Source organism: Macaca thibetana, chromosome 11, assembly GCF_024542745.1.
Source record: "Macaca thibetana thibetana isolate TM-01 chromosome 11, ASM2454274v1, whole genome shotgun sequence".
Taxonomy (NCBI): domain Eukaryota; kingdom Metazoa; phylum Chordata; class Mammalia; order Primates; family Cercopithecidae; genus Macaca; species Macaca thibetana.
Window position 1 is genome coordinate 75,977,088 of NC_065588.1, and position 14,150 is coordinate 75,991,237.

At 34.2% G+C, this 14,150-nt stretch overlaps 1 protein-coding gene across 10 annotated transcripts in view; it reads right to left on the minus strand.

Moving 5' to 3' along the window:
- PPP1R12A (protein phosphatase 1 regulatory subunit 12A) overlaps positions 1-14,150 on the minus strand; it is a 162,583-nt gene that overhangs the window by 29,107 nt on the left and 119,326 nt on the right. The window contains exons 10-15 of one of the 10 annotated variants that reach the window (XM_050749238.1): positions 8,954-9,070; positions 8,353-8,568; positions 7,058-7,152; positions 5,840-5,944; positions 4,775-4,906; positions 4,201-4,377 (exon numbers count right to left, since the gene is read on the minus strand). In XM_050749238.1, the coding sequence (XP_050605195.1) occupies positions 4,201-4,377; positions 4,775-4,906; positions 5,840-5,944; positions 7,058-7,152; positions 8,353-8,568; positions 8,954-9,070 (842 nt within the window). Of the gene's footprint in view, positions 1-4,200; positions 4,378-4,774; positions 4,943-5,839; positions 5,945-7,057; positions 7,153-8,352; positions 8,569-8,953; positions 9,071-14,150 lie in introns of all 10 variants that reach the window. The other 9 variants (XM_050749237.1, XM_050749240.1, XM_050749239.1 and 6 more) reach the window with 9 other exon arrangements.

A 14,150-nucleotide genomic window follows, 5' to 3' on the forward strand; every position in this document is an offset into this window, starting at 1 on the left:
AAAAAGATTCTTTCTTTTGTTAGCTTTAGCATTCTTCTCAATGTGTAATTCATGTTTTTTAGCCTAACACTATTCATACAATCATAATAATAAACCTCTGAATTTACTGTGGGTTTTATGCCTTTTCTCTGTGTCCTTTAAAGCTCTCAGTTCAGCAAGTATAGCACATCTTCAAACATCCTTAGAATCATCTACCATTTTTTCAAAACTCTTTTGAGAACCCTCATTCCTTTTATATATATAAGGAAATCATATTTCTTTCTACAACCCTGAAATTTTTGGAAACTGCTTCTCTAAAACTAGAATATATGATATTATTCTTAGCATTCACCTCCTTAGATAATTAACCCTAAGATGACCAGGTAATTTCTCACGCAAGATCTTAGTTGCCTCAATTTCATCAATTAACTCTTACTTATTGCTTAAAATTAGTTCCAAGAACTGGTTCTTCTTGCTGTTTCTACATAATTACATTTGTAGCTAAGTCAAGAAATTCACAAGATGGAGTTTTACTTGAATGGGACATCCAATAAACTTATATTAAGATGAAAATTCCATCACTATTATACTTTGACTTTAATTTTATTTAGATATGCGATACTATGTTTTTATAACTATTATAGTGAGTTTCCTGGGACAAGTAATTCAAAAGGAGTAAGAGAATAACTAATAATCTTGTTATTAAAATTTAAGAACATTAATTCTGGGATATAAGAGGGGCTTGGGCTTGTTACAAAAAACGGTTGTATAAATTAGGGAAATGCTACATATTCTAACCTTCTCTAAGAAAACCACAATAACATATTAAAAGGTCTGTGATATAATGAGAAATGTAACCTGTATTAACTTGGCTTAACTCAGTATTTCCCAAGACCATTTAAATAGAGAATCCTCCACCCCGACCCATTTTGTGGCATATCCAGTAAATATAAAAAAGTGCTCCTAAGAACATCAGCCTGGAAAATGTCCAATGGCTATTTTTTCCATTCATGCATTTAATTTAAGTATGTACCTACTGGCCCTATGCAATTTATTACTTTTCAGACTTCTACCAAATGAAGAGAAGAAAAAAGGAGATTAAACTTAAATGTGATAGTTAATCTGGTTAAACAAAGTTTATAGCAGACTGTGTATAGTAGCTCATGCCTGTATTCCAGCACATTAGGAGGTCAAGGTGGGAAGACTGCTTGAGGCCAGGAGTTTGAGACCAACCTAGGTAACACAGTGAGACTCCATCTCTACAAAAATTTAAAAAATTAGCTGGGTGTGATGGCACACCTGTAGTCCCAGCTACTCAGGAGGCTGAGGTGAGAGGATCCCTTGAACCCAGGAGGTCATGGCTGCAGAAACTATCATCACACAACCACACACAGCCTGGGTGACCGAGATCCTGTCTTGGAAAAAAAAAAAAAGTTCACAGCAAGACAGATAGGGTGCATGTTATCACTTTAGTATTTCATGAGCTGCTCTAAAACTAAACATGAACGTGAACTACTGTCAGATTTGATTACAGTCAAATGTTTCATATTTAGTTTATAACAGAGAAATTTGCATTGATACTTGGCTCTTTTTTATTACCGTGGCAAATAGTACTATCAACCATTACACTCTCTCCCAATGAACCTGGATTCCTCTTCAATAGTTTCAAATTGCCACAAAAGTCAATAAATCTATCATACCTGGTTTCACATATGAAGGTTAGGGGGATTAAAGTTACTAATTGAAAGACTTATAAAATCTGCACCTGCAGATAATTTTAATTTTCCATGTGACATTCATCCCAAATTAGCATAAAAATATAGCTTATCAATTTGTAATATAAACACATTTCCTTTATTTGATAATTACCATCTAATATTCAGTTCCTTTCTCCTCCTTTGGGGTACCTATCTAGAGCAGACCTCTAAGAATACGACATAGAGAAGAAAAATAATTTATATATTTTCTGTACTTTTAATTGCAAAGAGCTGATCATTAAAAGATGGTAGAATATACCCACCAAACCCCACTGTTGCCTTTATCATTGCTATATCACACTGACCTTACCTACTGCATCTCTTTCTTAGAACTATACAGGGTATATAATTTTATTCCTTAGATGCTTACCATTTTCTGAGCAACCCAAATAGTATACCTGTGTTGACTTTTTTGTTGTTGTTTTAGCCACAGTATATTCTCAAATTATCATATATACATTTTTAAGGCAAATTTTAAATCATATACATTTCAGAACCATTGATGAAATTTAAATAAAAGACAAACAGAAGAGGCCAACAATGTATTCAAGATTGCAAACAATTATTTCACATGGAACAAAACACAAACACTGATATCACTGCAAACATCACTGAAACAAGGTAAGACAAAAAATCTCTATAATATAGACCACAAAAAATGTCACCAGACACATTTTTTTCTTACGCAATTAGAGTATGTTGTTTAAAAATATATCCAAGTGTTTAATTTTCAATCTTCAATGTCTTCCATTAAAACTAATTAGGACTAATTCTAAAAGTCAAAACTCAATTCTCTTCAGCAGAATAAACAATCTGTGGGTTAAGAATCATAATTTGTTCTGAAACAACTGATTCTGGGGAGACATTTATTAGGTTTTGTCACTGGAGACATTTTCAAAAGCACTGAATGCTAGAGACAGAAAAGATTCTAGAAGTTAAAAATATAAATCAAACACCTCATTTAACAGAAGAGATTCTGACTCAAAGATAATTCTAACCTTAAGAATCAAGGCAGAGTAAGGAGTTAAGAAACCAAGAACTTCTGATCCTTCTTCCTTTCAACAACCCCTCCCAACCCCACCAACAAAAAAAGTAAACCCCTCAAACTTAAATGATGGATACTAATTTCTGTTGGCTCTTTGGTCTTACTGAGAGCACTACAACAACCTAAAACTGACTTAAGTTTATAGGAAAAAAGGGAAGAATAATTAAAATATAATATGTGACCTATACTGGTACTCAAATCACAAACCACCATTTGCAGTGGCATTATAAAAGTACCACTAAATTTCATCATAGAAGTACAAACAAAACCTAAATATAGACAAAAACTAAACATGCAATGATAGAAGAAAAAGTTAACACTAACTTACTACTTTTCACATATTCAAACACAAATATTACTGTGAGGCCATTACTACTACAGGCCAGGCACTTCACTTGGCAACAGAGAAAAAAAAACTCTGTATGTAACTACTACGTGACAGAAATAAATCAAAGTTTATCTGGTCAGCATTTTAGTAAAAAAAAATTAGTTACATAATTTAATTTTGCAAGAATAAAATATAAAAATAAGGCTGACATTTGGTTTCCTAAGGTTTTCTTTTTTTTTTTTTCCAAGAGGAAAAAACAGCTAGGGACTATGCATAATATAGCAGAAAGAACTGAACTACTTTTTCTGCAATCTTGGGGCAAGCCTCAGCCCTCACACCAATAAACCATACAAAAGTAAAATAGTCACATATTATCTCTGGGTCTGTTTCCTTCGGTAAAGCAAGGAAATCCCAAAAGATAGTTAGTAAGCTCCTTTGTACATCTATGATTCCATGCCAATAGGCGGCAACAGAAAGAAGTGAGCAATGTTTTAAAAATATTTAAGCACACAAAATAAATTCAAACACTTTGAAAAAAATCTAAATAATAAGTGCTTTCTATGTATCAGAGACAAAACTAAATGAATGTATTCAACACACTTAAAATTATCTGGCTTACATTTATGCACAGAAGTCTTTCCTTACCAAGAGAATCTTCATATAAAATTCTCAAAATCAACAGGAACTAAACAGTTCAACATTCTTCAAATTTCTTAATGGAGGAAACAATGAAAAGAATGATAAAACCTGTTTTTGTCATGTTGCATTTAATTTTCCGTGTGTTGTGTGTTCAGTTCATCAAAAAATTTTTTTGAAATAAAACCACCTTAGAAACTAAAATGTTTAGGTAGGAAAACAACTGTCTTGTTCACTGACTTTAAACAAAAAAATATTACTTCTGTCAGAGATGGATCACAAAGCCTAAATACAAATAATTGCTAGCTGTATTTAGTTCTGAGCTGACAGGGTATTTCATTTATTACTCTACTGGAGAGATGGTCGTCAACCTCACAAGATCTTTTTCAAAACAAAAAAACAACTTTGATCACTGGGCAAGATATATCAGCAGTACTGTTATGACCTTTACACACCTGCGTCTCTCCCTGACCTCTGTTGTGGAGGAGACAGTGCCAGCAGTAGTTGTAGTCAGGGTTGTGGTAGAAGCTGCAGCATTTACAACAGTTGGAGCAACAGGAATGGTCACTGCCGTAGGAACACTGTCCTTTTCTTTTTCAGTACTATCCTCAGCCCACAAACGATTTGAGGTACTATAGCATCATAAGCAGCAACACAAAAAAGAGAAAAGGAAAACAGCTAAACAACGAAAGCACTTTCTAGCAGCTGAAAACACATGACTATAGGGATGGATTTTTTTAAAAACATAAGGTAAGACATCCTTAAATTATGAACCAAAAAGCTCTCCCAGAGTTGTCAAAGAGAGAAATTTACATTTTAAGCAGTCTAATTCAAGGAAAGTTCATTGTTCAGGAACTTAAATTTTCCCCCAGACATGCATAATTGCCTCATGTTGAACCAATTTTTGTTTGCGAATAAATTTAACAAGATAAATGAGAAAATCCAGAGCCCCACAATCTTCTAAACAAAAACGCATGCACATACATAAGCACACAGTAGACCTGAGCACAAAATGTATCTGTGACTTACCTGCTTTGTGTGCCTGCTGAGGAAGAACCCGTTGTAATCTTTGTAGTAGTGCTTGTGCTGGAAAGCAGGCTTTTCTGAAGCCCAGCTGCAGAGGTAACTGTTGGTGTTGATGTGGTGCTTGGAACACTAGAACTAATCAAATCATCTTGTCTTCTACCAAAGGAGCAACTAAACAAAAGAGTCATATCTATATAGGATGTGTTTGTATGTGTATTCTAGAGTTAATGTCTATACATTATACAAATTACAAGGCTAGAAAAAAATTTAAAACTGTGTTCCTAAATACACCACCAGCTCCAGCACCAAGAGTTGCATCTACGACTTGCTAGAGTTTAGACAACTTCACTAATTTGGTAGTGTATCATTTTAGTGCCTCCTCCCAACTTTCTCAGCAAGACAATGATCTGCTATTTCACATTTTTGAAACTATTCCACACCATATGGTCATGCCAGGCTGAGCCTGAAAAACACACTTTGGTTTTGTACTACCCACGGAAAACAAGACGTTGACATTTTTTGAAGAAAATTATTTCAGCAATGGGTCAGATACCTCGGAAGTAACCAATGCCTACATGAAACTTGTTCACATCTTACTCTTCTTTTTGGTTGCTTTTAGTAAAGAAATTGTTTATAGGGCTTTTTTTCCTCTTCAACATGATACTACCAACATTCCAATTGAAAGCATTTCTATAGCTCTGAGTTCTAGGGCAAGGCAAATCTTTCCAGATCAACAATGACAACCAGATCAATTAAGACACTGGCCTGTTTAAATTGTTCTAGTCAAGGAGTTCCTTCTAAAGGAGTTCCTTTTAAATATGTAACAATCTAAAAAACATTTCATAATATTTGAAGCTTAATTATATACTAGAAAGGCATAAGAACAAATTATCACCCATCTTTAAATATATATCCTGTGTTTAGAGTAAGTTTTAAACAACAAAAACTCATAATATTTAATAAAAACACGTATTTGTTTAAAATGATGTTAAACTGAGGGCTCCAAACAAATTGCCTCATATTTTTATAAATGAATACATAAAAACCACTTAAGAATAATATTATTACCTTTTATGATAAGTTGATCCTTCATTAATTGAGCTATTTTTTTTAAGATCATCTTCCCATTTTCTCCTTGTATATGAACTACTTGTTCGCAAACTTGAAGAATCTCTGTTAAAAGAACACCCTTCAGATTCTGGTAGATAATTTTAAAATGGGATTAAAAAGGCTGTACACCAGTAAATATTAATATAAGCTGAAACTAGCAAAAACCTTTGGGAGGACACTTGGGAATATTTATCAAGAAGATAAAATAATTTCAGTACTAAGATTATACCCTAAGGTATAATTTTTCCCCTAAGTATAGGGGGAAAATTCAGATATTTACAGAAATATACTTTTTGATCACAAAATATAAAGTAGGGGAGATGCTTACTTTAACCGCAGAAGATCTACTTTATAGTATACTACGTGCCAATAAAAAACAATGCTTATTAAAAATATATATTAACATACAAGACTGCTTATGAGATCTTAGGGGAAAAAAATCAAAAGCTGGATATGATAACATGATTACAAGTATATTAAAAAGTTCTTGGCCAGTCACGGTGGCTCACGCCTGTAACCCAGCACTTTGAGAGGCCGAGGTGGGTGGATCACGAGGTCAGGAGTTCAAGACCAGCCTGGCCAAGATGGTGAAACCCCGTCTCTACGAAAAATACAAAAATTAGCCGGTCGTTGTGGCAGGTGCCTGTAACCCCAGCTACTCGAGAGACTGAGGCAGAGAACTGCTTGAATCCGAGAGGTGGAGGTTGCAGTGAACCGAGATTGCGCCACTGCACTCCAGCATGAGTGAGAGTGAGACTCTGTCCCCCCCCAAAAAAAAAAAATTCAAATTCTATAAGCTGAAAAATAGGAAGAAACAAACTAAAATATTTAAATAAAAATATTTAAAACAAACTAAAATGATTAAGTCAGGGCTTTCCTTCCCTTCTTCTTTCCCCTTTCCTAAATGTTCCAAATATTTCGAGAACTTAGTTTGCGACCTATCTCCTCCCACTTTCCCCTCACTCTGTTCCAGCCACAACTTCTTTGCTATTTCATGAACATACTAAGTCTGCACCTCCTCAGGACTATGTAGTTGGTATTTTCTCCTTCAGGAATACCCTCCATCTCTTCCCACAATACATATCCACATATAATTACAATGCTCATGTATTAACTCTCATGCTAGATAATAAAGATTTTATAGTGAATGCATAAAGCAAATAAAAATGAACTCACCTGTTTTCTTTCTCTTCAATGTCAGATGTACTGGCTAGTCGTCTTGGTATTGTAGGTGCAACATATGCAAGCCTAGTTCCTTTACTATCTTTCTCCTACACAACAGAGAAACAAGTAAAAATTAATTTGTGTACTGACTAGAGACAATGCTAAAAGTATTAAGAAAAGGTTATTCAATAATGTATAATTACATACCTATCATAGTTTACAGTATTTCAACAATTCCTAAACTCTAAAATTAATGTCAATCAGTAATTAGTCTGTTCAAAGTAGTTTTCTTTCTCTTTCAGTCTAGAATCAGATAACATTTTAACTAAGAAAGGAAAAAAATTCCTCCACATTTTAATGACTTTTTCTAAAACTTCTATAGCAGATTAAAGTAATACTGTGTCATAAGCTGAAATTCTTCCACAGAAATAAAGTTTCAAATATGGTTCACTGAGAGGCCTCAAGCATTTATATTATACAAGCTATTCAGAACCTTGATAATCAGTGCTCTCAAATACATCAAAATAGTCAAAACAAATACTATTTACATTATATTTATCCAAATATGGCTAAGAGTGTGTAGTGACAATGACACTCTGATACATTCCTAGTAAGCTGGCATAAAATACCTGGAAACCAATTGCACAACAAATTGATAAAAAGCAAAAATATTAGAATTACTTGAGGAGCAATTTCATCTGAATTTCTGATACAAGGAAACACTTTTAAGTAGAGAAAGAAAACTGTATGGGCAAAAAATAGTCCAAGCGCTGACTATGCTGTAGAAATAAACACTAGTATTGAATAAACTGTGGTACACCCTAAATAATGCAATATTAATACCGCCTCTCAAAATAGAGTTATTAAATTTACTCACTAAGACAAAGTTGCTTGTAATATGGTAGATGAAAAATCTGGGTTTTTTTTTCAGATACTGAATGTAACTTATGAGTATACTAACATTCTAGAATAAATGTATTCCTATGTTTTTTAAATTTCAGAAAGCTTCTTGAATCATAATAAACAAAATAAGCCTGCTCCTTAACACAGTTCTATTATAAATTCTCAAGTAAGATAATAGATTCCTTTAACTGAGTATAGTCCCATAATTTATGTTTTAGGCAAATACATCTGATCTTTCCAGTACTTATAATTCTGTATAAATTACATTTGTCTTATGTAATTCATTAAGGTTAATTAACTTGATACCTAGATCTAAAGATAACTAGCAGACAATCTACCAGATTTAATGTTCCTGGAAAAGAAATCATGAGTTTTCACATAAACCAGACTGTGAAATAGATTACCTTTTCTTTATTATCCAAAGAGGAGGAAAGTCTTGGACTTGAAGCTGAACGTGTAACACCTGCAGTATCTTTTTCTTTCTGACCCTCTTTAGATGCTGTGATTTCAGCAAGTGCACCATAGCTGCCCGTCTTTCTAAGTCCTAACCTCCAAGTTGCAGGAGACTCATCTTTTCTCTCTTCTTCTTTGGGAGAAATTTTTGTAGCTGTGGTTGGAAACTGTGTTTATTTTATTTTTTAAGGAAAAGAAAAAAGAATTTTTAAAGTTGATCAGTCCTTAAATTGGAAACAATAAGTTTACAGATAATATATTTAAAATTATGGTTTACAGTTTCAGGATAAAACACTTTCACTAAATAGGTTAATGTCTTAGTAAAAAATGTAAATATCTAAAAATTTTAAAGAAATAGACTACCTTTCCAGGGGTTAGACTTAAGAAAACACACTACACACTTTATATCACACAGAAAAATTATGATGCAAATACAGAAAACAGAAATGAGCACACCGTAAGGACTTAAAACCATGCATCTTTGGAACCAATTTATATTAAACTTGTTATGTTGTAACCTAATATAAATTCTTGCACATAGAAATGCCTCACCATAGATTTTTCACCCTTATTGGGCACAAGAACAATGCCAGTTTTGCGCAAGCCCTGCCTCCATGATGCAGGATCTACTGATTCCACCACAGGCATGATAGGAGCAATGAAATCATACTAAAGCCAATTAAAATAAGACAGGTAAAGAGATAAAGATTGAAAGCATGAAAACAGAAAAGGGAAGTTACGAGCAAAAAGTATTTTCTTCATTTTAATAGTTTTATAATAAATTAAACCCCAATAATTGGGTAATGATCCAATCTTTAAAAGTTACTGGGAACAAGTTCTAGCTTTAGCATGAGATAATCTGAAAAAATCTAATAAACTTCTAAAGCAATTAAAGACATATAGAATAGATAATATAGCATGTGAGTGAACAAACTACTGCACATGAATTTTGTTTTTAATCCATGTATACACTCTGGTTAAAAAATTTTATGTCCAACACAATCAACAAAAACTAGTAACTGATATTTTCTAATTATAATACTCTGTTTAACATCACAGCCTTAAATTTACTGATTTCCCCACCAAACATTAAATATTTCAACTATAGTAAAAACTAATTTTATGTACAAATATTTATGTTATTTTTAGGGCTTTCCAACAACTCTAAAAATGCAACCTCTGTTATCTTTAGATCACTTTATCAACTTCACTTCTAGAATTTCTATACTCAACCACAGTTAACTATACAGATTGGTGAATACAGCAACTAACTAGTTGCCACAAGCATAGGGTATTAATAGTTTTTAAAAAATCCTTTCTTTCATATCTATTGTCAACATTTGCTATAATCAGCAGGTTAATAGAGCTTGTTAAAGCTCCCATGATGATGCTTGAGGGCCACTTCATGGACAAAACTGTTATAAAGATATACCTCTGGTACTTCCAGTAACGAACTGCTATCAACAGGGCCTAAGCATTCCTCAGTTCCTAAAATGTGCACCGAAGTGCTCCAGGGTGTCACAACGAAGTCACGGGGGCTCTGTAGAATATTTTAAAGTTTTGAGAGAAGCAGTGACATCTCATAGACACTGCACAACCTGCCATTTTGATCACATTTGCATCGAACTACCTAATGAGACAAAACAGGTAATTCCTTTTGCCAGTGGCACTGCGAAAAAAGCCTACCAAACACTAGGGGCTCCAATGACGAAGAAAGTTTGTGAACTCTAATATTCTGTGCAATATGATAGGTACTGAGACAGCTACTTATTGACTGGTGAGTTTATAGGGCTAGACTGTAAATGCCAAGCTTTGTGGATCACAGATAATATTAATACACAAAGGAATGAGTGTGGCTGTACCCAATAAAACTTTAGGGACAGTGAAATTTTTCTGATATTTTTCTCCAACCAGTTTGCTATACAAAAACAGGTAGTGGGCTAGGTTTGGCCCACCGGCCAGTTTGCCAACACCCACAGTAGGTCTCCCACCTCCTCAAAAAACAGAAACAAAAACAAACAAACAAAAAACCTGGAAACAAACTTTTTCCCCCATGATAAAACAGCCAGAGATCAGATAACATTTATTGTTATAACTGAAGCTAACATTTAACAAATATTTACTAGTGCGTGACCCTCAGCTAAGTGTTTCACTTGGGTTATCCTGTTTCAACCTTATAATTACCCAATGAAATACTACCATTACTGTTATTCTAGAGTTGAGAAAAATGAGGCAGTACTATCTATCAATTTTGAAATCAGCATTTGTTACACATTAATCATTGATATACCTCCACTCTGCCCAACATGAATTTGGATTTAAGTACCGCTTTATATGTCTAAAGGCACCTTTTGATTTTACTTGGTATATAAATAAACCCTTCCTGAAATACTTAACTATTCCTCCTCCTCCATGAAACTCTCTTCTTTAGCTTTTTTAACTGGATGCTATCTTGACCTTCTTTTCTTTTGACTCTGACCATTCTTTTCTTGACTGACTGACTGTGTGTGTGTGTGTGTGTGTATGTGTATACAACACTCCTTATACAGGCTGTGTGTGTGTGTGTGTGTACAACTTTCCTTGTGCTAGCCCTTCCAGAGTCTGCTCTTGGATCTCTCATATTCTGTTTCTACTTTCTTCTCCTGGGGGATTGGAGGAGGGTCTTTACTTCCTCAGGCTAAATATTAATTGTAGTCAGCTTATTCTCAAATGTATTATTCTCCAGTCCAGTCTCCTAAATTTCCAGTCCTAATTTTACCTGTAGAGTGGATGATCTAGAACTGTAACTGAAAACTTGAAACTCAATATGACTAAAATAAAACACCTTTACTTCCAAACCATCTCTTCTTCAGTTCCCTAATTCTGTTACTGGCACTAAGGTTAGCTCTTCGATCTCCTATGTTTCAAACTTCACAATTATGTTAGACCTTCTCTGTCATTTTCCTCCATCCATAAATTAGAGGTCAAGTCTCTAAATCTCCTCTCCTTTATAAGCCCAGAGCCACTTCCCTAGTTCATATTCTTATCATTGTGGGCAACTTCAATGACCTTCTAATAAACCTTTTCTCAATCAGTCTCTCATCTTCAAATCTGTACACTGCTGTCAGAATAATATTCTATAAAGAATAATTCTCTCAAGGCATTGTTCAAACATCTTCCATGACTCTCTACTACTTATCAAATAAATTATAAAAGTGTTATCCTAGAAGAGAAGACATCCTGCAACATGGCTCTACTTTTCCTGTTTACTTTGTATATATGCACCCTATAAATTAATCAAATGGAACAATTCATTTTTCCTGCCAAATTATTCCACATTATCCCCACTTGTCCATATTGTTTTTCTTCCCTCCCTTTCAACAAGTTATGCAAGCCCTTCTTCTCTCAGGTGGAGTACTACCTACTTTAAGATTTATCTAAAATGTCCTGATTCTATTATCTTAAGTCAAATATAATTTCTTCTCCTTTTAAATCATGCTACATCTGTACATTTTGATTGGAATACTTTATGTACCCACAGCACATAGCAGTCTTTTGTTAAATTATTAGCTATTACATTGAATTCAATTAACTAGAACACTTAATTCCATAAAAATTCTGAATTTTTAACATCAAGTAAAGAAAACGCCATTTATATTTTATTGGAACGTACACCCATATAGAAGAATAGATAATCTGCTTTAGAGATCCCAACAATATTTATTTTGACTAGAAAGGCTTATACAGACTTATTGTTAGTTAACAATTTTAAGCACAAAATCAAACTGATGGTTTTATAGATAACATCTCCACAAATCATCAGCTTGATATTGCTACAGAAACAGTTCTTTAATTTCAGCTGAAGGGTTAAGGAATTAAGGAAAGATCATTTAAAGTAAACACCTCTATCTTTCACCATAGTTACCCCAAGTTATTAAAATAAGTGAAATGTAAAACTGTTTTGTGTGCTTCCATTTTTGTGATCTATCTTGCTGTGAACACGTGCACACGCACATAGTTTATGTACCAGGGAAGGAAGCTGGAGAACTTAATATAACTTTGTCTAAATATCAGAAGTGGAGTCATGACTGGGAACCTAAAAACAGATAACTGCAAAACCTTTTAAGATGCAATTAGAAATTAACAATCTGTTTAAGGAAATTTGTATGTTAGGTCACTAAAGTTACAGATAAACCTGAAAAAATTTTAAAAAACACTAATATGCTAAATTAAAGTAGATACAGGAGTATAAGAATCACTGAATATAACAGGTTTTAAAAGTCATACAATATTGATAAGAAGACTCCCTCTTCATCAAAAAAAATATTTCAGGCCAGGCGTGGTGGCTCATACCTGTAATCCTACCACTTTGGGAGGCCAAGGCGGGTGGATCACTTGAGGTCAGGAGTTTGAGACCAACCTGGCCAACATGATGAAACCCCGTCTCTTACTAAAAATACAAAACTTGGCTGGGTGTGGTGGCAAGTGTCTGTAATTCAGCTACTCGGGAGGCTGAGGCAGAAGAATTGCTTGAATCTGGGAGGTGCAGGTTGCAGTGAACCAAGATTGCACTCCAGCCTGGGTGACAAGAGCAAAATTCTGTCTCCAAAAAAAAAAAAAAATCAAAATTTTTACACATGATTGTTTTGAATAAAATTTGGTCACAAAATTTTAAGAACAAAGAAGCAATATAATCTTCAAAGTAAGTTATTGTGCTTGAAACTGAGAATAAAATAGTTTCTAAATACGCAAATTTAGAAGCAGATGTTATTACATTAATTACAGAACCAAGAGTGATTTTGAATAAGAACTTTTACAGCAAAGAGATTACTGGCCCACTATACTAACAGAGGTTATAAAGTATTTCTTTTCAGTTAGGCCATTAGGTATAAACTGAGAACTAAATTGCCATAAATATTGGCTATATGTGAGAACAAGAAAATTGAACACAGGAAGTTTACTGTAATCATTTGACTGTAGTAGGAAAGGGATTACTTAGCCAAATACCCAAAAGATAGAGAGCCAGTGCTGGGTGCAGTGGCTCATGCCTATAATCCCAGCACTTCGGGAGGCTGAGGTGGGCGGATCACAAGGTCAGGAGTTCGAGACTAGCCTGGCCAACATGGTTAAAACCCATCTCTACTAAAAATTTAACTAGCCAGGCATGGTGGAGGCACCTGTAATCCCTGCTACTCAGTAGGCTGAGGCAGGAGAATCACTTGAACCCGGGAGGCAGATGTTGCAATGAGCCAAGATTGTGCCACTGCACTCCAGCCTGGGTGACAGAGCAAGACTCCGTCTCAAAAAAAAAAAAAAAAAAAAAGGAAAGAAAGATAGCTAGTTTCTTGCCTAGGCATTCCAGGGAGATGGAACTTCTGGGAACTTCTGATAACCTTATAGTCGAAACAGATCAAAAGATGCAGGCATGAATTTAGTATTCACTGAAGAAGAATATGGGGGCTCTAGAAGTAAAATAAACTTTAATTAAAGCAGTTTATAGTGACGCTAGTTACAGCATGATTAACAGTCTTCAAAATTTTGCAAACTGCTTTTAGATAATTTCTTATTAAAGCATACATAATTATGATCATATGAACATGAGTTCTAACTGAATTCAAGAAGCACTCAGTTTTGAAATATATAAGGTAAGATAACTCCTTCAGTTTCTCGATATTCAAACTACATATCAATGAAACCAACACATTTCTACCACTCATTATTTACATTACTGCCCTCCTTGGGAAGGATTTTAGAGAAGGATTATTACTTA